The 25,870-nt window shown below is 43.2% G+C and overlaps 1 protein-coding gene across 2 annotated transcripts in view; it reads left to right on the forward strand.

Annotated features, from left to right (window-relative positions):
• Positions 1-25,870, forward strand: part of OXSR1 (oxidative stress responsive kinase 1) — an 87,495-nt gene that overhangs the window by 25,748 nt on the left and 35,877 nt on the right. For both annotated transcript variants that reach the window (XM_064424070.1, XM_064423991.1), the window contains exons 3-4: positions 2,928-3,036; positions 13,723-13,864. In XM_064424070.1, the coding sequence (XP_064280140.1) occupies positions 2,928-3,036; positions 13,723-13,864 (251 nt within the window). The remainder of the gene's footprint in view (positions 1-2,927; positions 3,037-13,722; positions 13,865-25,870) is intronic.

Genomic DNA, 25,870 nt, shown 5'->3' on the forward strand with positions numbered 1-25,870 from the left:
CTGTGGATGGCTTGGGGGTCTGCATCAAGTGACCCATGGCTGTTGGCAGAGAGGGAATAGAGCAGCCCAAATGAATTATTACAGAGGTGTGGAAATCACTGAGACTTTTAATTAGCAGTCTTCCAATATAGTTTTGATGCTGGGGAAAATATGGGAAGCACAGTTGTAACTCTGTTATCTGGGGATAGCAATTTTATTAGGGAGGTGGGAAGAGGAAGCCTTTACCTGCTGTGACTTTGTTGTGCTTGAAGAGCAGCAAACTCTCCCAAAAGCTTTGGGAATAGTATTAAAGCTGACCTTACTACACACAAAATGGCTGTTTTGCTGCATTTTATCCCTTCCTACTCTAAGCATGCTTTTGAGCAGAGCTGCCCAGTGATCCTTGAGTGGGATCCCTGCTTTAGCTACAGCCCTTCAGCCCCTGCATTTGTGCTGCTGCAGCAGACTGTGGATAGATGACAGAATTGGCTTGGGTTCAGTTATGCCAGGAAGCATTTTAACCACAAAGCCCCTGTGATTTGCCACTATCACTTGAAACAGTTGTATGGGTTGAGCTTTCAGGATGTTGGTACCCTCTTTGGGGTGAACAGGAACCAAGCTTTGATGCAGCCAGTGTGAGATTAGCCTGGAAAACTGCTGAAAATGAAACGGGGGTTTGGGGGTGGGAGAGAAAGTCTGCTTGGCTTCTGCTCCTTCTGATTGGTAATAATGTAAAAACACTGAAAATCGTGGGCTGTGATGCCATTAATTATTCAGAGCTGTGCTACACTGTGTGAGAAATGGATTAATCTGCCTCTATTATACATCCACTGGCTGACTGAGGTGTTTAATTGCACAGATCAGGTTTGTGATTATTTATTTTCCCTCTTTATGCTTTGGTGCACATGACAGACTTTAGCTATTTTTTTAAGCTGTGTTTCCCAGCCCAGGGAGCAGATTGTGGTAGCAAATGAGAGAAGTTTTTAGAAAATAATAATGAAATGGTAACTGCCACAAAATGCCTGAAAAATTCTGTAGTATGGGGCTGCTTAAATGTCAAAAATTTGATCTATGTCTAGGATGTTAAGTAAACTTGGTCCAGACTTTGCCTCATTGCCTCCTACAGTAGCATATACAAATATATATTAAATATGCAATGTTTGTATACATTTCTCATATTGCTCTCATGATCTCTGTGGAAACTGCTTCAAAATATTTTGAGCAGCCTAGCTGAGAAAATACAAAGCCAGCTCCTGTAGATACTTTCTGAGAGTGGTGGGTTTGGGGCAGGTCTGGCTGATGGGATGGATTACCAGTCCTTGCTTGCTGCTTTCCACCTTGGTTTCCTCTGGTGCCAGTTGATCTTGTGTCGAATATTTTAATTGTCAGGGAGAACTGCAGAGAACCACAGAAAACTCCAAAGCTGCTGATTTATTTCCTTTGTGAAAAATGACTTGACAAGTGAAAGTTTGCAAGGAAGGGAGCTGGAGCTGTCAGAGTAAGCAAAATATATTGTTTTAGGCTGTATTTATTTTCACAGAGTGTTTTTCAGTCAGAGTATGCTGCATGGAGATGAATAGCTTATTCCTCTTCAAATATCCTTTCCTGTTTAGAAGGATTCTTCTTTAATCTGCCTGTTAAGTTTCCTGGAAAGTTGGTGCCTCTCCTGGGGAAGCAGAAAGAGGAACCAATTGCTTTGGATTCCTCAAAGGCACCTACTCCCTGAAAAGCAGTGCTAAGTGGATAAATCAACATGAGCCTGTTCCTTTGGAGCTGTGATTGCCAGCTCAGGCCTTGCCAAGGGGAAGCAGTGGCTTTACTCTGAACTCAGTCACAAGCAGGGCTTTGTACAGGAGCAGGAGGAAAATGCATTTGTGGGGTGTCCTGGGCACGAGTGAATTCTTCTCAGAGCTCTTTCTTGTACTTCAGTACCAGGGAAGTCTTGTGCTTAGAGGGAGGGAAGGATCAGGGGTGAAGGGCCTTGCTCTCCTTCTTCCACGAAGGAGTGCTGCAGTTGAGAGCAGAAGTTCAGGGTGTGAGAGGATGATGGTGGTACATTTGGGTGGGTGGGTACAATTTGTCAGGTTGGGGGACTTGGCTGAAGCACAGAGGCTCAGCTGGGTGCAGTGCAGGGTGCCAGGCTTGGCACAGTGGGTGGTTTTTGTCTATGGACAGCCAAGAAACTGTGAGTCTTTCTGTCCAAAGTGGTGATTTGTGCTTGCATAATGAAATCAGTCAATGTTTTCTGTGGTGGTGTTCCCTCCATAACCTGAAAAACCTCAACCCTGAATCCATAACCAAAATGAAGACTAAGCACAGTCAAAACTCAAAACAATTTAATATCTGAACATATTTCATATTGACCTGGACTGGTAGTAGCTACTGACTTTCTAATCTCAAAGTGATCTCTCTGTTCTTCCAGGGTGACAAAGGATGCAGCTGTCCTTTGTGCCTTCAACCTAACTGAGCTAAGCCATCTGCTTTCCTGCTGGGAAGAAACATCAGGAATAAGAGGCCTTTTTCCCCCAGAGGCCAATATTTCCCTTTCTCATCCAAATGATAGTCTTCAACAGATTAAGCATCTGTTGCATAGTGTTGTACTGAAAGGAGAAGTCAGCATGAACTTCCTAGGTCACAAACCAGAGTGAATTTTTGGGAATATTCCGTTGTAGCTGCGTGCAGGTATTTTGATTGCCACCACTTTGATGTCCTTACCACGGATTTTTTGGTTAACTTTTTGTTCCTCTAGACAAGACAGGAAGAACACCCTAAAGTTTGGCTCTAGTATGATGCAGCCTGAGTGTTTAGAGTATTTCTGGATTTTCTACATTTACCTTCTAGGTATCCTTTTTCTTTGCACCCTTGCTGTGTCTTGAGGAAGATAACTTCTGTGCCCGAGGAGTAATTATCACTGTGTCCAACTGCCAATGTTTTATTTTTCTCTACAGAAAGAAATTCAAGCCATGAGTCAGTGTCATCACCCCAACATTGTATCTTACTACACATCGTTTGTGGTGAAAGATGAGCTTTGGCTGGTGATGAAGTTACTTAGTGGAGGTGAGTGGTCCAATTTCTTTACCCTAAAGGCAGCATAAAAACCTGTCCTCCCTCCTTTCTCTCTTCCTTCTTTACCTCTTAAGGTTCCCATCCATGAATTAAGAATTGTAGAGTTGTTTAGGTTGGAAAAGACCTCTAGGATCAGAAAGTCCAATGATTGCCCTAGCACTGCCAAGTTCATGACTAAAACCCTGTCCCCAAGTGTCACATCACATGTCTTTTAAACACCTGTGGGCATGGTGACTCCACCACCTCCCAGACAGCCTGTTCCAATGCTGAACAGCCCTTTCCATGGAGAAATGTTTCCTAATATCCAATCCAAACCTTCCCTGGTGCAACTCGAGGCAGCTTCCTTTTGTCCTACTGCTTGTTCCCTGGGAACAGAGCTCGACCTCCACCTGGCTGTCCCCTCATGTCAGGAGCTGTGCAGAGCCACAGGGTCCCCCGGTCCCCCTTTTCTCCAGGCTGAGCCCCTTTCCAGCTCCCTCAGCCTCTCCTGGTGCTCCAGAGCCTTCCCCAGCCCTGTTCCCTTCTCTGGACTCGCTCCAGCACCTCAAAGTCTTTCTTGTCACGAGGGGCCCAAAAGTGACTCCAGAATCTGAGGTGGCCTCAGCAGTGCTGAGCACAGGGGACAATCCCTGCCCTGGCCCTGCTGTCACCCTATTGCTGACCCAGGCCAGGTGCCACTGGCCTTCTTGCCCATCTGGCCACACTCTGGCTCGTGTTCAGCCACTGTCACCAGCACCCCCAGGTCCCTTCCCACCAGGCATCTTTCCAGCCAGTCTGTATGAATAATATTTGATTGCAACCTGTTCAGCTCAGAAATAGCTTCTAATGTTATGTCCATCAGTAGTAACACATAGCTGGCTTTTGAAAATCACTGCCTGGTTAACACAGAGCCAGGCAAACTTCCCTTTTCTGGATTTATTCTCTCAAACACCGGGGAAACAACTTTTTTTGAGAGAGTGAGTTGAAAATTTTGTATCAGTAATGTTTTACTTGAAGTCATAATATTTTCCAGGATCCCTGTTTAAGTTACAGTTGAGACAAGAAATGGAGTCAAGTTCTGGATGTTAACACAAAGGGCTGTTGCTAAATCCTGTGCCTGTCTTTAGGAAGACTTCATTTTCCTGGCACTGCAGCAAGCAGGAATTGAAAACTGGAAAAAAAAATTCCTATTTTCTTTCTTTTGAAAAAAAACCCAACCTGGCTTCTCTGTTCTTGGCTTAATTTTGCAGACTGTGAAATGCCAGAAGATGATGTGGAAAAATCTGGCTGAACCTGTTTGCATTTTGAACAAGAGCTCAACAATGACCATAAACCATGTCTCTTTGAAGGTGTTCTTTAGATAATTTTAGCAGTTCTCTTGGGAGAAATCAAATTCCATGCCAACCTTAAGTCTGTCTTAAAGGGTTTTTAATGTCTTATGTGCTCATGTGTCATTGAGCAATACCCTCTGTTTTCTTAGAGGGACATATAACAGGTCATTAAAGATGTGATGACTGTTTGTGTGTGGAAAAGAATCCTCTGCCAGCTTACAGCAAGCAGTGTTGCTGTGTGTATAGAAAGTGTATCTATGGGAAAGTTTCCACAACACGAGGAAATGGCATTTCAGGGGTGCTGGGGAGGCAGCAGCAATGGGTTTGGCCTTTTCCAGGAGAGCACACAACCTCTTTGAAGAAAAGGCACAGCTGCCTCCATCACTTCACAGCAGTTTTCTGTCACAATCGAGTCACGATGAGGCTCATCCTTGAACCTCCAAATGTTGTCTCTGTTCTCAATTTTGTGTGGAGGTGGGGCTTTTTTTTTGTGTAGACCCTGACTGGGGGGGGGAAAGTCAGACCATCATCATCAAGGCAACACAGAGGTAACGATTACACTGGAAAATTTCTGGAAAAATAATTATTGCTTCAGAACCAGCCTCATGCTGGTGTGAATGATGACCTGCTTCTTATTTAATATTCCCTTTGAATGGGCTTTTATGTTCTTCAGCCTGATAATTGACCCTTGTGCAGCTCTGGCATTTAGTGGGGTACTTGCAATAAAGGAGTGCTGGGAAATCTCCCTGCTTCTTACTCTGTTGCATATGTTGAAGAGTAGGGTCGTACAGTAGAAGACAGATCAGTAAGAGTGTAATTCTTCCCTCTCCCCAACATTTCTGTGAGTCAGTGTTAAATTTGCTCACTTAAAAGGAATCATTCGAAGGTTGGAGGAATTGCTAATCTAAATGGAAAGACTTTGAGAATGACCTTTCACTTTCTAAGCAGGTGGATACCTTGTGAGGTGTTTTTCAGCTGTTTTCTTCTATGTACTTTTTATTTCATACTTTTTTATATCCGTGCTTCAGGAATCTCATATTAGGTCTCATAGGCAGATTCTACAGCACAGTCTTAAGGATGGGGGAACAAACTTGTGATTGGAGCTTTCTGGCTGAAGGGCTTTTTCATTCACTTTTAATGAGCCTATTTTCAGTTGGTCTTAGGCTGAGTGATTTATGTAACAAGAGACACTTCTAAAACTGCCTCTCATTCCTTTGAGCTTAGTTCTTATCAGTAATAAAGTGGCTCGTTTTGCAGTCATCTGTCATCCAGTGGGAAAAATAATGATCTGGGTTTCTCAACAGAAAAAATCTTTGAGCTGGTTTTTAAACCAGAAAACAAAAGCAAAGAAAAAGCCCCCCAAAACAAAACCAAAAACAAACAAGCAAACAAAAAACTCTGCACCAAAACAGAGTACAGCCTAAGACTTCCATTTTGTTTAGCTGTTTAGAAAGATTTGTGCATCCCAATAAATACGTAAGAAATACATTCTGATGTCCATTCTGTATTTTGATCATGGCTTTTGTTCATGATAATTTATTCTGGGTAAAGTTCAGAATTTTATTGCCTCTTTTCTGTCAGTGTGTGCTGGTGTGTGATTTCAGGCTGAAACTAGTTTTCATTTCAGCCTACAAACACTGACCTTATTAATTTGACAGACAGCCCACAAGACAACCCAATCTGTAATGCAAGTCTTTTTTTGTTGTTGTTGTAAATGTAATTTAATTTATTTTGTGGCTGCTGTCTTTTGTTAAAATCCTAACCTGGTCATACATGCAAGTGTTTTAGAAATGTCTCTAAGGGAAAATAATCTAAATCCACAAATTGCTGTTTTCTAACAGTGCCTTGCTCCTCTGACAACCAGAGGGTGCACTCAAAGGTCCTTAATTACCTGACTGACGTTGTAACTGAAACAGAACTATTTGTCTCCACAAGTACTCTGCTGATGGGAGATTTCTATATTTGAAAGTTGTCAGCAGCCAGGAGGTAGCACTGGGGAGCTGATGTGCATCAGAGCCCAGGCAGGCTGGGGGGAGGCACTGCTCGGAGCCCTCTGGGCTGGCAGCCCTGAGCCCAAGGCAGGTGAGGAGCTGCTGATGGCACAAACGTGGCTGTGATGTGATGCAGCTGGGGGAGACAAGGGCTGCTGCTGTGTCCAGGTACTGACAGCCTCCTTCAGGTCTGGTGGTGTGTGTCTGTGGGGTTTGTGAAGTGCCTGCTCTTTCTGTTCCCTTCATTAGAAGCTGCAGACCCTTTTCTCTAATGCTGGAAGTTCTGTAGGGTTCTTAGCTTGGCAGTGTGAACTCGACACCCCAGCCTTTGAGTCCAGTGTTACTCCAAACTAAAATCCAATGGCTATTTCTAGACAGCTGCTGACCTGCTCTTTGCCTCCCTGGCATTCTCCTGTCATGAATTTTACTCGTGCCTTTTTAAAGCCTGCTGAAGCCCAGTCCTGCTCTCAAACTCCTGTGGCTTTTTAGTAGGAAGAGGAGCAGCTGTGCTTTTGTTCTTGTGCTTTTACTGATTGTGACCTGCTTGCTCTTCTAAATTCTCCCTGCTTTTAACAAGAGCTCTCATTTCACAGGTGACCCATGGTTGTAGATAACTCTATAAAACAGTTGCTCCTATGAAACAGCCGGCCCTGGTGACTTGCTACATCACAAAACAATTTTTCCTGTCCTAGCCTGCAGCAGATGAAACCTCCAAAATATTTTTAAACTGTGTGAATCCTTTAAATACTGAAACATTTCCAGATAGGGTTCTTGGATATCCTGCCCTCTTGAAGGCTTCTGATGAAATCTCCTAAGGAGATTGCTATATTGAAATAGTTAAACCTTTTATTTCCCAAAAGTTTTTAAGATTAGTTAATCAACTTCTTACTTCAACCTTTGATCTGAAGTTCAGAATGCCAGACCAAAAGAGGTAGGCAAATCTTAGTTCTCTACCAGGGAGTTAGGACATCTTGTTCTGCTTCTGCTGTGTTAATCTCTGATCTGGCTCCTCCTAATTCCAACGGAGAGTTATGATCAAAGCACAAACCACAGGTCCTTAGAAATCTTTGTGTTTATGTTGAATTATTTTCTTAGGAGAGAGATATGCTATTTTTAATTCATCTGGAGGGGGTTTGATTTTATTTGTAGAAACACAACTTAATTTCAAACAATTAAGGATGGGATAAGTCAGAAGCAGGGGATGGCAGGGATTGTACATGATTGCAGAATGCAATGTGTATAGGTACATTGCCCCTCCTAACTGTAATAAGAAAAGCATGAAAAATTAGTTTATCTTCAGATTTTCTCCTATAAATGTCTTGATCACAACATCAATAGGCTGTTTTGCTCCCTTTATTGTATTATCTTGTTTTCTGCCTTAATCTTTCCATATTTCTTCTGCATCCATGCACAAGCCCTGGGGGGAAGGAGGCAAGAAGTGGATGTTTCCTTAGCTTTCCCTCTGAGGAGGTTTAACCAGGGTTAATGTCTTTTCCTTTGTTTTGTATAACTTGTTGTTTCCTTTACTTTGCTACTCTCTAGCTGTATCTGTATTCCTCAGTCCCAGAAGTACTGAATCCAAGCAGTTCTTCCTTCTTATGCATTTTCTTCATCTGTTTGCCAGAGACTGACAAGGTGCAGATTTAATTCTTGGCTCTAATGACGACCAGGCTCACTGAAACCACTGGCTAATGCTGAGATGTCTTGAAAGAAGCAGCAGTGAATCTGCCAAGTCCCCCTTCTCAAAGGTTCAGCCTGTTCAGCATCAGTGTTTGTCAGGTTTGGGGCAGATTTTGGTACTCACAAAGTTGTGTGGTGATTCCCCAGCACTGTTTCCAAGCCTATTGGTGCCAGGCTCTAAATGGCCAATCAATGCAGGTACTGTTACCTGTTTTTTTGTTGTTGTTTTTCCAGGTTGGAAATTAGAGAATTAAATTTTCCCTTTCTGCTTCCCAGAAAAAAAGTTAAATGAGGAGTTTTCTTTGCATTTAACTTAAAGTATATCTTGGTTCTGTCACTTAAGTTGTAATATAACATGCAAGATATGGTTCCCATAGCAACCAGCTCTGCTGTACATTTTTTTGTTCCTCTGGGGCATGTAAAATTCCAGCTGGAATATTCCTGCATTTATCTATAATCTTGTTCCAAACAAGCTTTCCTTTCTGCTCAGGTTTTCATGCCCTCCTCTGCTTCAGTCCCTGAAGCACTAAGGGACTGGGACTGAAGCACTAAGCAGAGTCACTGATGAGTGTGGATGTTTTCTTCCTCTGCTGAGGAGAAACGTCAGAAACCGGCTTCCTAAATACCATTCCACAGGCTTGCTGGTGTAGGTGAGGTCAAGGAATCACGCTCTGGATTGGGAACAGGAAGCCTCAGTGTTTGTGGTGGTTTGTTGAAAGTGAATCAGTGAAACAATTAGGACTTCTTGCCCCGAGGGTGCAATTACACAGAAGTTTTCTTCAGCAGCAAAGCTTTAAGGAGCAAGGTTTAAGGAGTTCCTGGCTCTTTGGTCTCCACCCTGCCTGGAAAACTGGATTTCCAGTTACTGCAGTGATTCCATTTTCTAGTATGGCTTTGTAAGTGATACAGGGACACAACAATGAGGTGGTGAACCATGGAACTTTAATCTCATTTTGTCACCATAGGTAACCTGGTATCTTTGCTAATTCACATAATTCATCGTGTTGAAAGAGTCAGTTTTACTGGATATATGTGGGGTGCAAGTCAGGACTGCTTTTGCTGGGATCCAAGACTGTCCATTGCAAGTGGTCTGCCTGGTGCCAATATCCAAAACCTGACTGTCCTTCTCTTACAAGTAGTTACAGGTTACAATTACCCTCAGCTCAGGGTAAGTCTGTACAGATTCCTTCTGACTCGTGCTGTCCTCAGGAGCTACAGCAGCTTTTGGAGCAAACTGGGAAGCCTGTGAGTTTGAGCAGAAAACCACTTCCCTGTCAACTGCTGTACAGCTTGCACTGAGAGCTTGCTCTTTACTGAGCAGGTTCATTTCCATGACCATTGGTGTCACAGTACACTGAGACACTTGGATGATGAATGACAAGTCATGCTAAATGCTTTATCAGATTGCACAGTATCTCTGTAGGCTTCCTGTTGATGTGCTGCACAGTGTATATTTGATGGGCAGGAACTTGTTTTAGCTGCATTTTTTCCATATCAATCACTAAATGTTGTCTCTTTCCCTTTGTCTTCTGTTGGGCTTTGAGATCAGTTGCTCATCACCAGCTTTCTTTAAACATCCTTGTTAATGACAGCATTATTTATGTTTATGGTTAGACTCCAGTTCTGACCCTTTTCTCTCTGTCTTGTTTTGTCTTTTCTTGGTATGTGACCCTTCTGGGCTTGGAAGAGCTTTCCAGTCAGCCTTAGCCAAACTTAATTTCTTTTTTTTTTCTCTTTCTTTGACTTAGGGTTCGCCTTCCTGTAGTTTGGATCCGTACTTGCTACTTGTAAATTTTTTATGAGAAAATTCATGGGGGAATTGTTGTAATCAAACCTAATGCCATGTATAATATACACCAGAGTGCTTCATAGCATTATCTAAAATAGAGGTTTTATTTTAGGGAGGAGTCAAAGATTTTTTTTCTTTTCAGGAGATGTTGTAGTGGATTTGTTTTCTCCTTGAAAATCTTGTAACTGTTAATACAGAGCAGGGTACCTTATTTCCAGTGTGAACTTTGTCCTCTGGCCACTAGGTTCTGTCTTAAAGTGAGACAGAGCAGTTTGCACATGGAGCAGAAATCCGTAGTGAAACTGCATTTAAGCAGAAATCCAGCTGTGTTTGGATGTGCTCCCTCTTCCCCAGTTACTCCTGACTGGTTTGAAGCTGGCTCAGAAGCTGGCAGTCTCAGCAGTCGTGCTGGTGTTTCCCAGCAGTGTGGTCAGTTTGTTAAGCACATCCTCTGGTGTGGTTTAGGCCCTGGTTCCAGTTCAGCTGGATTAGTTTCCAGTTAATTTTAGCAGTTATTGTATTGCTGGATTGGGAACAGGCCACTGTACAAAACAGTCATTTCCCACTTTAGATTCTGATTCCCTCATCTCTTGGTGCAGTATAATGGAGTTGGTGTGGGAATTTGTATCCTGAGGCAGAGGAGTCTTACCCTAGTGAGTGTGTCACACACTAACTGAGAGCTCTGGCATCACCTTTGCATGGAATTGATCAGCCTCATGCTGCAACCCAATCCTGGCCTTCTAGCAGGAGGTGTTTTCCTTGACAGCCAAATTCCCATGACTTCTCCTTTCAAAGTAGCTCCTGCCTTGGCTGTGGGTTTCTGTTTGGGGATTTGGTTATTCTCTTGCTCCATGCCAGGCTTCCTGAGCCAGAATGCTGGAACTGCATGGAGCAGTGCTGGGAAATGCAGCTTGGCTTTGTTCTGTGTATTCCCTGGTGCTGTGCTTAATGAAGTTGCAGTTGAGTTGTGAGTCAGAACCAACTCCCAAACTTACTGATTTGTGAGTTGGAAAAATCAGTTTCATGGTGCTGTAGTGCCAGTGGCCAAACCCTGAGCAGAAAAAGAGGGATGGTCCTAAGAATACTTTTTCCAGCAGAAGGGTGACTCTTGGATTGCTTCTCGGCTGTTTCCTGCAGTGGGCATTTCACTGATCCCTTTTTGCTGTTCTTCTTTCTGCAGAGGACTGGCAAATTCCCCCACTTCTATGAACATCTCAATGTGAAAGTGGTTTTAAAATAAATGTGCTTAAAAAGTGTCAGGCAGGACTGGGAGCAGATATAGCCTGGGTGTGAATCAGCCTTTTCACAACCAGGGCTGGCTCTGTGCATGCCCTCTTGTCTGTCTACCCTCCACCCCCCTTTCAGGGTTAAATACAACCTCTAACTTGGCTAAATAGAGGATTTTTTGACCAAATGAATTTGAGCACCATATGATCTGCCTCCTCATGTTCCCTGAGCCCTTTGCAGGAGAAGGGAAATGTTTGTGAACCAAGTCTGCTAACGGAGTCGTGGGTGGAAAGAGGACAAAACGAGTACGTGAAGAACCACATATTTTCACTGGACTTCTAAAACAAGTGACAGTTTGTTCTGCAGATTAAGGCACATTTCAGAGGAAAAACCTGAACAGTGGATGTGGAGGGGTTTCTTTGGTGGGATTTTTTTGATGTCACAGAAATTCTTGTCCAGAATAGGAAGCCTCCAAGTTAGTATGTACTCTTTAATGTGAAAACATGACAGGCTGAAGGCCAGGTGAGTCCTTATGACACACAGCAGAAGATGCTTTTCTCAGAACATAAAGGTGAGATTTCAGTGAAGGGGTTCACCTTCAACATCTGAAATCTTAGCTTTCTTCAGTAAAGATATTCTTGCTCAGATGCGGGAAATCCTGTCCAAACAACCTGAGTTTTGTCTGGGTGGAACCTTTAGGTAAGACCCATGTCAAAATTCACTAAACATGAGTGTGCTTCTCTGCTTGGGTGGGGTAAAAGAAGGCTGAACACTGAATATTCTTGCATAAAATGTTGGGGCGATGTTATGTAACTTCATTTCTGTATTTTTTAAAATTTTCCTCTGGGGTTTTTTGCTATTTTTGTTAGAGTCTTCTGTGTTAAGATTGTGTTCTCTGCAAATACTTTGAATTAAGCAAAGATTTTTTTTGGTAAGAGGAAGCTGAAGGGTGCTGTTCAGGGCAACCAATTTATCTCACAATTTATTTTCACTGGGTTTACTGGATGTCTTGGTGTCCAGGTGAAGCTCTAGTGCCAGTGGGCCAGGGAAGATGGAAAGTGAGACATAGTAGCTGTGTTGTCTGCAGCAAGCTTTTAGATGAGCTCAGCATACACTGCTTTACACCAGCTAAGGGACACTGTGCACCCTTGTAATTGTTTCCTGTGCAGTTTGAATTGTGCAAAATGAGCCTTTCCACATGGTGTTTGTACTCAAACCTTGCAGCTTCTGCTTTCGTAGGGGAGTCCAAAAGGAAAATACTCTTCTGAGTGAAAACTGATCTGCACAATTGTTTTAGCCTAGAAATTCACTTGGGATAGTTAATGAAATAAATGTTAAAGAGGAAGGGTCTTAGGGTTTTTTTTTATCTACCTGAACCTGAAGGGTGAGAAGAAAGTCAAACTAAAAACCTCTTTTGTATTTTTCACTTGCTTCAGGAATTTACAAGGTGAAATGTCTAATTCTCCCATGGGCCAAATTCATAAGAGTTCCTGTTCTTCAGATCCAATAATAATTTTTGCTTACTTTTTTGTTTGTGAGTTAAGAAGAATTAACTTCTCTAAACTTTTCTAAAACTGAGCCCAGCTTTTCTAAACTAACTGAGTTAGTACTGGGGTGTTCCTTCCCTGTAAGTTTACTGTTCAAAGACAAACAAAGCTGCAATTTGTGCTCTCCAGTTGTGCCTGCTTTTCTCATTCTTTAAGAACTTCCAGTACTGCTGACATTGCTTTGTGCCCATAGCTGTAAAAAGCCTCCTAGTCCCTCTCCAGCCATTAAACCATAGCAACCCAAGTTTGAAGGGGCTAAATGGCACAGGCTTTGGAAATGAGGCTTAGCCACCTCATGCTGGAGCAATAACAAATTCTGAGAAGTATCTTCAGTCCAGATGCAGACACAAAGAGGGCAGTGCCCAGTGTCTATGAAAAGCAGGGCCTTGCACAAGAGCCTTGGTGCGAGTCACTGGTTCCGTTTACTCCTGGGTGCACTTTGAAGAAGTGGTTTGCTCTCTAAAGCCTGGTTTGTCATGAAAGATGATGTAATTCACACCATGCTTGGGAGAGAGACTAAACATGCTTCTAGGGAAGGATCTAAGCTATTCCAGTTTTGTACACAGTGAAGAAGGGACTTATTGTCAGAATTCAGCCTCATTTGTTCACTGTTTAATGATTTCCACTTTTTTTTCTTTTTTTTTCTTCTAACTTTTTGTTAGGGTTGTACCAGCCCTTAACAGATGAGATTTTTCCTGATATTCCTCTGCACAGAATTTGTAAGGGCTGAAAAAGAGTGCCTAATTTTATCAAGCTTGTTGCCTTCAGCTTGAGTCTTGGCAGCCCCCTGCTTTTTCCATTTCTCCCTTCAGCTTCTCCAGTACTCAGCACTAAGCCAGCTGTAGCATCAGTATCTACTTAAAAACCCTCCAAGTGTCCTGTGTGTGACATTTTACATTTTGGCTTGTTCAAATTACTTCTCAGTTGTGTTCACGGGGGGTTTTACAGCCCCTCTTGAGGCTCTACCCCCAGAGGTGCATTTTTGTCTCTGCTTTCCTGCAGCAAAAGTTTTGTCTTCTGACTCTGATCCTGACCATCATCAGTGAATTTCTTGTGTATTAAATGATAATAAATTACACTTAACTGTGAATCAGTTCTTCTAGTTTAAACTACGATGTTTAACTCTTCTCTAGGCTCTGTTTTGGATATTATCAAGCACATTGTGGCCAAAGGAGAACACAAGACTGGTGTCCTGGATGAAGCTTGTATAGCCACAATCCTTAAGGAGGTGCTGGAGGGACTGGACTACCTGCATAAAAACGGGCAAATCCACAGGTATTTTATGTTTTTCTCACTTTGTTTCAGTAACATTTTATGACAGAGTATCTGAGCACAGAGTCTCATCCCATAACTTACTGAGGGCATAAAGAGAGGAAAGTAAAGGTGGGAACTTTATTAAAATGCAGAATTCAAATGTTTGTATTCTATATACTATGCCTCTATTCAATGACTGGGCCCAATTTAGGTCAATTTTGGGGTGTTGAAAGTTCTAATATAGGGAATCTCTTTTCAAATGTCAACATTCAGCTGCAAAGTGTAGTTGATGGAAAGCTGGAAAACTTCCACTGGTTTTGTTTCTTGCAGAGCTACAAATTACCAAGAGCACTGCGTAGGCAGAGTTGAGCAATTTAATAAAAAGTCCTTCCAGCTCTGATTTTTTTTTTCTTTGGTTAACTGCAAGATCAACATAATGAAATTTCAATTTGAGTAATTTCATTAAAAGAAAAGGAAATAAAAATAATGGAAAAACTTCTTCTGTAGGCAAAACCCAGTTAAATAATGGCCTGTGATTTGACAGACCACTGAAATTCATGAGTTTCTGTGCTGGTGTTTGTCTGGGATGTGTTTTTAAATCACATTTTCCTCTCTCCTGGTGTCGAGGTGTGGTGTAGTTCAGTAGGAGAAGATGCTAAGTTGATCTGTTCTGCGTTAAAAAGACTGAGATTTGCAATCCTAAATATGTGCTGAAAATAGAATATACTGCTTGTGGGTAATATACACAATCCCAGCCACAGACTGCTACTGGAACAGCCTCTTCTTTCTTGGGAATTTTGTGAGCTTGGCTCTCTTCTGGTACAATGCCATTATAAGCATTGCTGCTGCTGTGCTGGAGTGAGTTTCTGTCCTCTTATAGCTGCACAAGAAGAGGTAATTTTTTTGTCAAAATGTTGCTTTAATTAGAAAATACAAGAAGTATTCATAGTTTCAATCAAACTGACTGGCTTTTGTAGGTTATTTTGGATTCAAAGGAAAGAAACAGTTGGAAATGATTCAGGTGGAATTCTTCTCCCTGAAAGAAGTCTCAAATTTCAGTTTCCAATCTCAACTAAAATTGTGATTTAACAAGAATCATTGTCTTCATTGGAGACAGTTTTGATTTCATTGCTGGTTGCTTAACTTTGTTTTTTGAGATAAGACTTGAGGCAGCTCTGGGAATTTAGAGTAAAGTAATAAACCAACTTACTTGCCAATTACAGGGCAGTAAGTTTTCACTTTGCCATAAATAATTGGCAGAACTGTGTTCATCTGTGACCTACAGTAGCTTTGCTTGGCTGATTTAGTTATCTTCTGGTCTAGTGAAATTGAAATATATATGTTAAAGCAGCAGAAACCTGTAAAATCTCAGTTTCTTGGAAGATACTGCACAATGTTTCATGTATTGAAGAGAGGTGGTTCTCCATTTGGCTGGCTGGAGTGGAAAAGCAAAACTAGTAAATGTGGTGAAGATTAGAGATAATAAATGTGTGTGTGGTGTGGGGTTTTTTTTTTCTGCACTCAGCAAAAATACCATGTTCACAAAATTCAAACTGCTGGTCTGAAGAAAATATGATTCATATTGAATCATTTGGAAGTGAACTGGATCAAACCTGCTGTGACCATTCTCATCCTGCTCATCGAAGCATTTTGCCCAAACTTCAGCAAAGAAATCAGAGCTGTGTCATTGCTGCAGCTTAAGGTTGTGGTTATGCATCAGCCCCTATATTTTGGGGCTGCTCCAAAAATTGTGTAATATTTTATCATAGGAAAGGATTGTGCTGGGCACAGTGGTCTGGGAAATGGGGAGAAGTGGGATACAGAAGGAAAGTTGAGTGGTTTCCTACCTGTGATGCAAAGCTGTGTTGGCTGTTGGCAGAAGGCAAGCTGCCATGCCTTTGAGGGATGAAACACGTTTCCTTAACGGAGTTCATCATGCTGTGTTCCATTTTATCCAGATGTGTGTGTGCTGCTGAGGAAAACACAGTTTAAAGTTGTAGTGCAGCTGGGACCTTTCCTCATCTGTAGGAATATCTGTATGGCTTTCCCATTTTGCTTAATGCTAGGGGTCATAATACTGGTCATGCCTGATGGGAAAGGCAGGTGGAAATCTTGCAGCCATGCCTGAGATGCTCTCAGAGGAAGTGTTTAAAATAACTGAACTTTGGTCCCCTGGGTCAGCTTAAAGTATCTGGCTCTAAAGGAAAGCACATCAAGTGTGGCTGAACTGCAGATATTGTATCTGTAGTGTGGGGCAGCTGTACTTGGGGTGAGCTTCAGGCCAGAGCAGGATCAGCTGTGAAGGGTCAAAACTGAAGGGCTTTAGTTAAGACCTGGAACAGCCAGCCCAAAGCAAGCAGCCATCCAGCAGAAAAAAATGTTCAGCTGGTTACCCTAAATATCCAAACTCTGCTTGTATTACGCCTTGGAGAAAACAACTTGATAAAATTAGAGCCACAGTATGAGTGAATGACTGTAATTAGCACATCTGAAGTTGGACAGGCAGGCCAGTGGCACAGCCCAAACGCTGAATATTGGGTCCCAAATGTAATTTTGTGGGCATTGTAGACCAGAAGTGGGGCTGTAAATCACCAGTGAGATCAGAGAACATATTTCTGTCAGTGAAGCTGCTCAATACTTCTAAATTATGCATAATCTTAAATGGGTAAATGAAGTTAACACATGAAAAAATGGCTTAATGAAATTTTGCTGCTGCTGAATCTTGCTCTGCCTACGCCTGCCTTGAACTTAATGCCACTTCCAGTTAAGGTTTGGGAAGCTGTCTTGGTGTGGAAGTGCAAATCCCTGCTTTGGACAGGAGAGGAGTTTGACAGTATTCTCTAGAGGAGATTAGAAAGCCAAATATCTAGTGAAGGCTTAAATTATAATTTTTTTCTTGTTTACTTTCCTAATTAACAGCCAGAGCGAGTCTGAAACTTGAATAGACACCATTGTTCAGGAATAAATGCTGAAGTCTCCCACATTGCCCAAAGTGATGGTTTTTTTTTGCTTTCATCTTGCAAGGGCTGATGGGAAGTGTCTGAGGCCTTATGGCAAAGACAAAGGAGAAGACAAAATCAGTTTTAATTTCATGAACGCTCTATACCACAGCAACAATTGATTACAAATGGTCCCCATCTTCCTCCAAAATCACCAGTGCCAGCCTTACCTGGGCGTTGGCAGCTCCCTGTGCCTGTCCCTGTCCTCCTCTCCCGTGCCAGCTGCTCCTGTCCCTGCTGTGGTTTCCTGCGTAGCGCGGTGATCCCAAGGAGGATTTGAAATCCCAGTGATCTCCTGTTCAGTGAGTTAAGTACCTGGGCAGCAGCCAGAGCTCTGGGGACAGAGGGCCAGACTCGGAAGCCCTGGGGTGAAGCTGTCCTGCAGGAATCTGCTCGGGCACATTTCTTCATGGAAGTCACACAAGACTGACGTGCTGTCAGGGGTCGTTGCCAGGCTAATCTGGGCTGGGTGACACTCAGGGTATGTTGTACCTCTTCCCCATTTAGACTCTGATTCCTCTGTGTACTTGGGGATTAGCAGGAGTTTGATGAATGACTTAGAAATAAAACTAAAGCAAAGTCAACCCAAGAGGTTTTATTGCTTAAAAAGATTTATTGGAGGGAACTTCAAGGCTTTCTTTTTCAGGTGGTGCTGCGTATGGCGGGCTGACAAATGAATCGTGCTGATTAACTGTTACAAGGTCTCTCTGTCTTTCTCCCTATTTTTATCTCTGAGCTTATCTTCTGTTCATGATTAGCTGTTGTGTAACTGAATATTTTAGTTAGTCCAGGTGAAATAATACACTGCTTAAATATAACCAGATTCTCCTATTGCAGCACAATAAATGTGATACTGTCCATTTTGGTTTTTTTTTTTTGTAAAAACAAAAAAAACCCCTGGGAAGTGGCTTAGAGTTGCATGCACTTGAACTATTGGCATGGCAGCAATCCAGCTATTAGTTTGTTTGCTGCTCTACTTCTTACAGAGTGAGAGGAGCAGCAACATGTTTTATGTGCTGAATTAGATCAGCCTGTGCTGCCATACAAAATGTTTGGGGCGTTTTTGGTGTCTTTTCAAAATCAGAATGTGGGCAGCAGGGTGCTGGGACAGCTGTTTGAATGTGGCTTTGAAGAGACCCTGGAAACAATATTCTTGCTGTGTTTTTATGCCAGATAGGTTAAATTTTTTTTTTTGACCTTAGGATGGTTTTGACAGGGAATCAAAGTTTAATTCTTTGCCTCTTTACCCATACTAGGAGTAAATAACTTCTGAAAAATGGGCCTCTATCTATCTGCACACACACATCACCAATACTTGCATGTGGGATTTTGCAGGAGCTCACCTCTCGTAGCAAGTTTTTGATTTAAGATGAAGGAGCTGATGGATGTATTTTGGCAGAACTTGGCTGTCCTACAGGATTCAAGTTTAATTTTCATGTAGCTGATTAATGCATTGATAGCCATGCTGGCAGGTATTGTGGTTAAACTGGATTCCAGTATGCCTCTGAAATAGTGTGCTTTTATGTTTCTGTAGAATACTCTAGGAGAACTTCAATCCCTCCTCTCTGCAGTGCTGTGGTCTTGCTTTGAGGAGTGTGTTTGGAAGTGAACTTCAGTAGGGGAGGATTGAGGAATGGATAACAGGATGCAGAACCTTTCCACCTCTACTTGCCAGTTTGATTTTCAGTCAGGACACCAGGAATTTGAAAGTTGGCTATTGCTTAGCTGTGGGAAGTGCAATTTTTTATTCAGAGAGGTGGACATTGGTCTCTTCTCATGTACAGTATGGGACAGGTAGAAATAAACTTTAGAACTGGTAGTTAATACAAATTCTAGAGCTTCAATTTGTAAACAATTCAGAAGCCAGAAGAATAGAAATGTTATCTTGTGTGTCTTAGCAGGAAGGAGGAGAAGAGGCTGCTCTAGGTTGTACTGGGTGTTTTGTTCCCCAAATAAACCTTGCTGTGCAGTGTCAAGGGCCCAAGGACCACTGCACCCCCAGTCTCTGTACAGTCAGGCTGGGGTGTATTGTGGTGGTTTGGCAAACCAGCACGCTTTCCTGGTGGCTGTTTCTTCCACTGCATCATCCAGAAATTCATTGTTTAAAAAAAAAAGTTCCCTGTGGTTGCGGAGAGATAATACAAACCAGATGTAATCCCAAATCTGCAGACAGCCAGAAACAATAACTCCTGTGGAGACAGTTTTCCTCCAAGTGAATAAAGCCAGTCTTTGCTCTGAAATCTAAAGACAAGGGATTTCAAACGGTGATAAAATATCATTGCTGCAGAAATCACAGGGGTGCTGGGGCCCTGCAGCAGCTCCAGGTGATGCCCCAACTCTTGGGAACTCCCTGCAGTACAGGGGTGCAGGTGGGCTCTGGGGTGGTGCCTGGAGGTGTGGCTGCTGCAGACAGGTGTTTGTCCTCCTGTCATTTCCCTCACACCCAGGAGCTGCCTCTGAGCTTTGTCACTGGATGCCCTGCAGTTACTCAAAGTAACTTTGGTTTGGTCCAAAGGAAAACCCAACTGTTTGGTAGAATGACTCTGGCCTTTTATAAAAGAGAGAGGAGTTTTTAGGTTTTTGGCTCTACTTTGCTACAGGGAGATGAGAAGCAGGAAAAATATGGTTAAGAGTGGGAAAATAGAGGTTGGGTGATCTCCTAAAGGTTCTACAGCAGTGACAGGTTTTGGTCAGTGATCCAGACTGAGTTGTACACTCAAGTAGTGTAGTTTCTAGCAATTCTCAAATTGTCAGTAGTATTTGAATTTGCTGTGTTTCCAGGGGGAATAATCATTCACTGTCTACAGCATTAAATGTATCAAGTGAAAATGTAACAGACTCTCAGCTTTTACTCTGAAGAAACCCAGTGCCATTCACACGTGTACAACCCTGTTTGTGACATCCTTCTCATGTCACTGCCTTTATCTGGTGTAGATTGCTGACACTCGGTCACCCAGTGCAGGCTCTTGCAGCATCTCTCCAGCAGCAAAGTAATTGTTTAAATTGTCTTGTTCATCTGTTCTACTGTGATGATACATGACGTGAATAGAACTCACTTCAAAAAGATGGCTTTGGAAATTGTTCCCTGGTTTGGTGCACCAGAATTTCTGGCCTTCGTAGATCCTAAAAGCTGAACATGTAGAGGTGCTTTAAACATTTATTCAGAGCACTGCAGTCTTTTCATTTGTGTCTTATGCTAAAGCAGGAGAAAAGGGCCACTTGCTAAATTTGTGTGGTAACATATTAAACACACAAACATTTTTCAAGGCTGAATCAGAAATTATTTTTTCATGTTTACTAAATTGAATTATATCTTGCCTTGCAGATTTCTAATAAAACTTTGATATTAAAAAGTAAAGTGAATACTTTCAAAATAAAAGTTAGACAAAATCCACACACATTTAGGACAAGGAACAAAGAACTGCCACAGAGAAATCTATCCCTTCATGGAAGCCTGGAAAGCATCACAAAGTGAGATGGGGAGTGCAGTGAGGACTTCAGTACAATCTTCAGGACTGTTCTGTACAATGGAAACTACAGTTTCCATTGTACAGATCCTGATTTTATAACTTCTTTTTTATAATTGGATGAAACAGAGGTCTTCCTTCCTATGCTGGTCATGCTTAAAACTTCTTACGGATTTTGGAGAAGGAAGTCTTTTTGACAGGTTTCTTGTTAGCCCTGGCTGTGTTGACTTTCTCCTGTTGTGTCATGTCGCAGACATGGCTGAGCAGGAGCTGTGGGTGGCTTTGGAGACAGGGACAGCTCTTGGCTGCAAGGGGAATGCCTTGGACCTTGTGTGCATCGAGATAGACTCACTGCTTCTCCAGAACAGGATGCTGATTGCCTTTGGGAAATGGAGACCTTTTTCAGCTCCCCATAGTCCATTTTTTTGTGACCTAATTGATCCAAATTGGTTCTGTATTTGCCAGAATGCCTTTCATCTTTCCATCATGGCAGGGAGCTGTGTGAATCACTGACATTCCTGTTCCTTCTGCTGCCTGATGCAGCTTGTACTCAAACTGGGGTGATGTACACGTGGTGATTTTTTGGAAATTCCTATTTCTAAATGCATATTCTGACATGCAGGAGATACTGCAGCATGGTGATGTCACTGCCACATGAAGCAAACCCACGTCCTTCCACATGAAAGAATTTGACATGAAATACTGAAATAAAACCATGTTATAACTTGACAATTTCTCTCTGTTACCAATGACTAAGGCAGGGTGTCCCAAAAATGTCGGGGCCTCCAGGGGTAGGATGAGACCTTGTGACTCCACAGCTCACTCTGTGTGTTGCTTTTCATGCAGTAGGTGTTAAAGGGTCTTTGTGCCCTGTCCCCACTGCAGTCCTTAGGGAGCAGGATCATGAAATGGGCAGACTGAATAAATGCATTTGTGGAAAAAATCCTGCTGTGTTTTTAGCTGCTGTTCAACATAAGAGATCTTGATTTTAAAGCTTGCTGGGCAGAGTCCTTTCCTTATACAAGAGAAAAAACTAAACTTCTGACAGTACAGGGGGAACTTTAAAAGTGGTGTGTGAAGTTGGAGATGGAGCTTCTCTCTTGCAGTAACTGCTGGAGGTTGTTAGAAGCGTGGGCTGTTTGGCAAATCCTCCTTGCCACGAGCTGATGTCACAGCAGTGATGTGCTTTGGGGCGAATGTGTGAAGCAAAGGCCTCATTTGCAGGAGGAGGAAGTGGGACTGTGAGTACTGGTATGGTTAGATCATCTCAACATTGGGAGGCAGGCCTGGGTCCAGTGCTTGCAGCACTGTTTTCTGGTTAAAGGAGCTGAAAACTGCTTTTTAAGGGTTTGGATTTAGCTGGAGCAACTTGCCCCACACTGATGTGCACTTAAGGTTCCTTGAGCACTGCTGCTGGGCTGGAGGCTTGGCCATGGATGGGAGATGGAGTCCAAGGCAGGCAGGATCTGTCCTTGAACTGCACCTCCCTTTAATCCTCTGTTAGGCTTGAACCACGTGGGTAGAGAAGGAATTAATGAGAGCACCAAACCATCAGAGACAAAGTCGGCACAGGAATGAGAAGTGTGAGCTGGACATAATTTGCTGAGATAAAGGAAAATTGCAGGAGCTGCGATAACGGTGGCTGGGTGACAGACAGGGACACAGTGAGGGATGTGACACACTGCTGCCTGTCTCACTTCATAATGGAGGCTTGCACCAAGATAGCCCAAGGCCTGCAACTCTTTCTGTACTGCCTCAGCATCTTCCCAGACCCTGGAGCTATTCAGACAAGCAAGATGACAGTGAATTTCAGGGAGATCTCCTGCAGCTTTCCTTAGTGAGTCGTTCCTTGTCTGAGCTGCCAGAGTGACTTGACCTAAAAGAAATCAAATTTGAGTCATGGTTTCTTGTGCCCCAAACCCTCTACTTAATCCACTTCTGCAGCACTGGAGGTCAGAAAATCAAGAGGGGTTGTACCTAGTAAGTGCATTGTGGAACCTCTGATAGATATTTTATTTTTTACAATGAAGTGAAAAAGGAGATTTAATTTCTCACGCAACCCTTACTGGGGTTTCTGTTTGCCTGTTCCAGGTGACAGGATGGAGTTATCTCTCCCAAGAGGTCTTCACTGCAGTCAGAGTGATCTGTCTGGATCTTATGGGTAGGGTAGGGAGAAAACAAGTACTTGCTGTACTCTTAAAGCTCTCTGTGATGGAAGCTGACAGTCCATTCCAGTGGGCTTTGTCTTCACGTGGCTCTGCTTGCAAAGCCACAGTTTGTCAGTCACTTCTGCCTTTCAAAGCTTTGCTTCAGACTGCTTAAAAAAGGAAAAAAAAAGTTTTAAAGTTCCTGGTAACATTGGATTATTCATCTAAGTTTCTCCGGTCATTAAAAATGATAATTCAAAGGCCTTTAATTATTGCCACCTATGTAGCCCCCATGAAGGCGTAGCTTCAAAAATGCTTCCACCGTTTTGAGTTTTGGAGTTAATTATGAGTTGCCTTGTGCTGCTGGCTCAGCTCCTGTGTGGGGGCCGTGGTCTTTTGCCACAGCCCAGCAGCTGACAGAGCAGCTCAGAGAAGAGGGAAGCTGCAGTTGCTGTGCTTGCCTGATCCTGGGCAATAAAGCATGTCACAGGGCTGGTCCCCTGCTGGAATTTATGGCAGCCTGGCTGCCGCCGCTGGGCCCGGCTGCCAGTGGCCACGAGGACCTGCTGAGAGGGCTGTGGATGAGCAGGGATGAAGCAAGCTGTAGACTTGGCCCTCTCTTCCCTCCTCTTATGCTGGGCTCAGCAGGGAGTATGGAAGCTGCTCTGCCAGCTCTCTGCCATTGGAAAACCTTCAAGCTCTGGGAGATGTTTCAGAGTCTGGCTCTGCAGTTCAGCACAGCGCTGTAACAGGCAGGGATTGCACCTCACCCAAGAGTTTGGGACTTCAGGTGCAATGCTGTGGCATGAAAATGTTAGTGCACACAGCTTCCCTGAGCTGGAACAGGGACATGCTCAATTCCAGTACAATTGCCTTGAATGCCTTCTCCTGTGCTGTACTGAACGTGCTGACATTTGAGGGGGTAAAAATACTGATCTGCCTGCCCGCTGCAAGCCTAGTTTACATTTTGCAGCTCTAAATGGTAAAGCTCTTGCCAGTCACCAGCTTTTTATATCTTGGTTTATAAGGCAAAGGGATGAGGTGACACAGGTAACAGCATATTGAAGAGAGGGGAATGTTTGATGGTGGAGAGACGATAGCATTTGTTTGGTGTAAAATGTCACAGATTGCCTCACATTTAACTGTATGTAGAGATATTGTCCTGGAAGTATTTTACAAGTTACTCAGAGCAATGTCAACTCCAGCAATTGGTTGCATTCAGCATAAATATTTTGAGTTATTCATTACCATTAAAAGAAAATAGTAATTGTTGCATCTTGCACCTTCTCTTTCTTTAAATGAAACTTGGCAGGGCCAACCACTCCTTCCTCGTGCCAAATTATGCACTATAGAGTTCAGTCCATGAAAATTTATTGTTGCAGTTGATGTAAATTGCATCTAATGGGCAAATGACTCACGGCTGTGCTTACAGCCAGCTTTGTGTTCTAAAGGCACATGCCAGCAGGTTGGAAACAGAGGCAGAGTAAACAGGGCTTATCTGTTTCCCCTCTCCTGTGACAGTTTTCTTCTCTCTGCTGGGCTGCAGAGCTCCTGGGGATGGCATTCTTTGCTCAGGTCCCTTCTGTTGTTGTGGTTGCAGTGGCTGTAACAACCACTGTGGGGTTAGGCCAAGGATTGAGGGCTGCAGGTGAGAGTGGATCTGAGCATTTAGCAGGATTTTAAGGACTCTTTATTGTGGTAAGGAGCCACCAGGATACAGTTCATGTAGTTTCCCTGAGCCCCACTGAAAAATTAATTGAAGGCAATGTGGTTACAAGGCACTTAAAACTGGGGAGCATAATCTCATTGCCTTCCTGTGCTCCCAAATCTCCTGTAGCTGGAGCTTGGCCCTAATTTTGTTGTTGGGATGAGATTTGTTCCTACAGCCCCTCATGCCTGGGGCCCAGCCCCATCCTGGAGACAATAACGTGATGTAACTCTTGTCTGGTCAAACTGGGAAGCTAAACCAGTTTGGAATGCAGATGAAGAAGGGTTTCTGCCCTGCTCTGAAACCTTTCAGGGCTGATGTGGAGAATCCAGCTCTGCCCTGGAATGAGTCCAAACCTCTCTTCCCACTCTGGTTGTGAAGTACAAGGTAAATGAAAACATAGTCCTTATTTTGTGGAAAGGCTCTTGAAGGCTTTAGAAGAGAGAAAGATGGCAGCTGTGGAGCAGGAGTGTCCAGAAGTACTGTAGCATTTGTTAAGCTATTGACAAGAAAGTTTATTCTAGCCTTCTGTAGCTTCATTTAAAATGTGATATAATTATTGTTTACGCTAAAGCTGCTTCCTGTTTCCACTATAGCAATTATGCCAGAGGCACACAATTTATTCCCAGTGTATCAGCCCAGGATATGGTCATTACCACATTAATGGGAAGTGCCTTCAAATTGTTACACTTGGCAATAACTATATCCTGGAGTAACAAACTTCTCGCCATTCAGCTCACAAATTTATAAGCATCTCCTGATGAAAATAAACAGGAAAGCACTGATCGTCTTTCCCCTGCCCCACTGCTTCAAATGCACTTAATTTTAAATATTATTTTAGAGGAGAACCTGCTTCAAAGGTGCTGCTGCTGCACCAGTGTATGCTAAAAGGAAGGGGTGAGTGCTCACCCAGTGTTAAGGTTGCTCTGTGTTCACCTGACAGTGCTGTTACAGTGGGTAGGGAATGGGAAAGCTGGAAATTGCTTCTATGGAACAGTGACTCCCCAAACATCTTCCTGCCCCATCAGTTTTGCTGCTCTGGGGTGGAGTGTGCCAGGCTGGGGTGAGTGATGGCCTTTGCAGAGGGTTGGTCATTGTGAGGAAGTGCCACATGAAATGGTAGTTCTGTAGTTTGACTTGGATATTTGGCAGTGGCTGTTTTGGCCTTCTGGATTTCATACTGTGGCCATGACTTGTTTTAATTTTTTGAACCAGCTTTAAGCATCATGTTTACTGACTTTTGTTTCCAATGAGAAAATATGTAAGTTTTAATTATTCCAAGCTGAAGTTAAAAAGAAAGCAAGCCCCTTGATTTGAGGCAGTTAAGGGCCTGGAGTCCTTGGGCTTATTTTTTCCATGGGATTCAATCTGAGTGCTTGTTTTGCTACTTCTTGCATTCATTCCAAGCCTGTCCAGCTTCTCTGCTGTGGTGGGGTGGTTTGGTGATAGGGAATGCCTGCTGGTTTCTGGCTGCTGGTGCTATGCCAGTGAAACCTGCCCGAGTTGTTTTGGGTTGTGAAGTGTGTGATGGTTGAGATGTCATCCTTAGTTTTGTTTAAAATCTTCCCTGGCACTTCCTTCATGGCTGAGTGTGGTCTGTTGTGGGGGCTTGGTGAGCCACGTGTGCAGCTCTGCCAGAGGGGAAGTTTGGAAAGGCTGCACAATACTGCATGGCCCAGCTTGCTGGGGAAATGCTCCAGCATCCT

The sequence above is a fragment of the Passer domesticus genome, chromosome 1, assembly GCF_036417665.1.
Source record: "Passer domesticus isolate bPasDom1 chromosome 1, bPasDom1.hap1, whole genome shotgun sequence".
NCBI lineage: Eukaryota > Metazoa > Chordata > Aves > Passeriformes > Passeridae > Passer > Passer domesticus.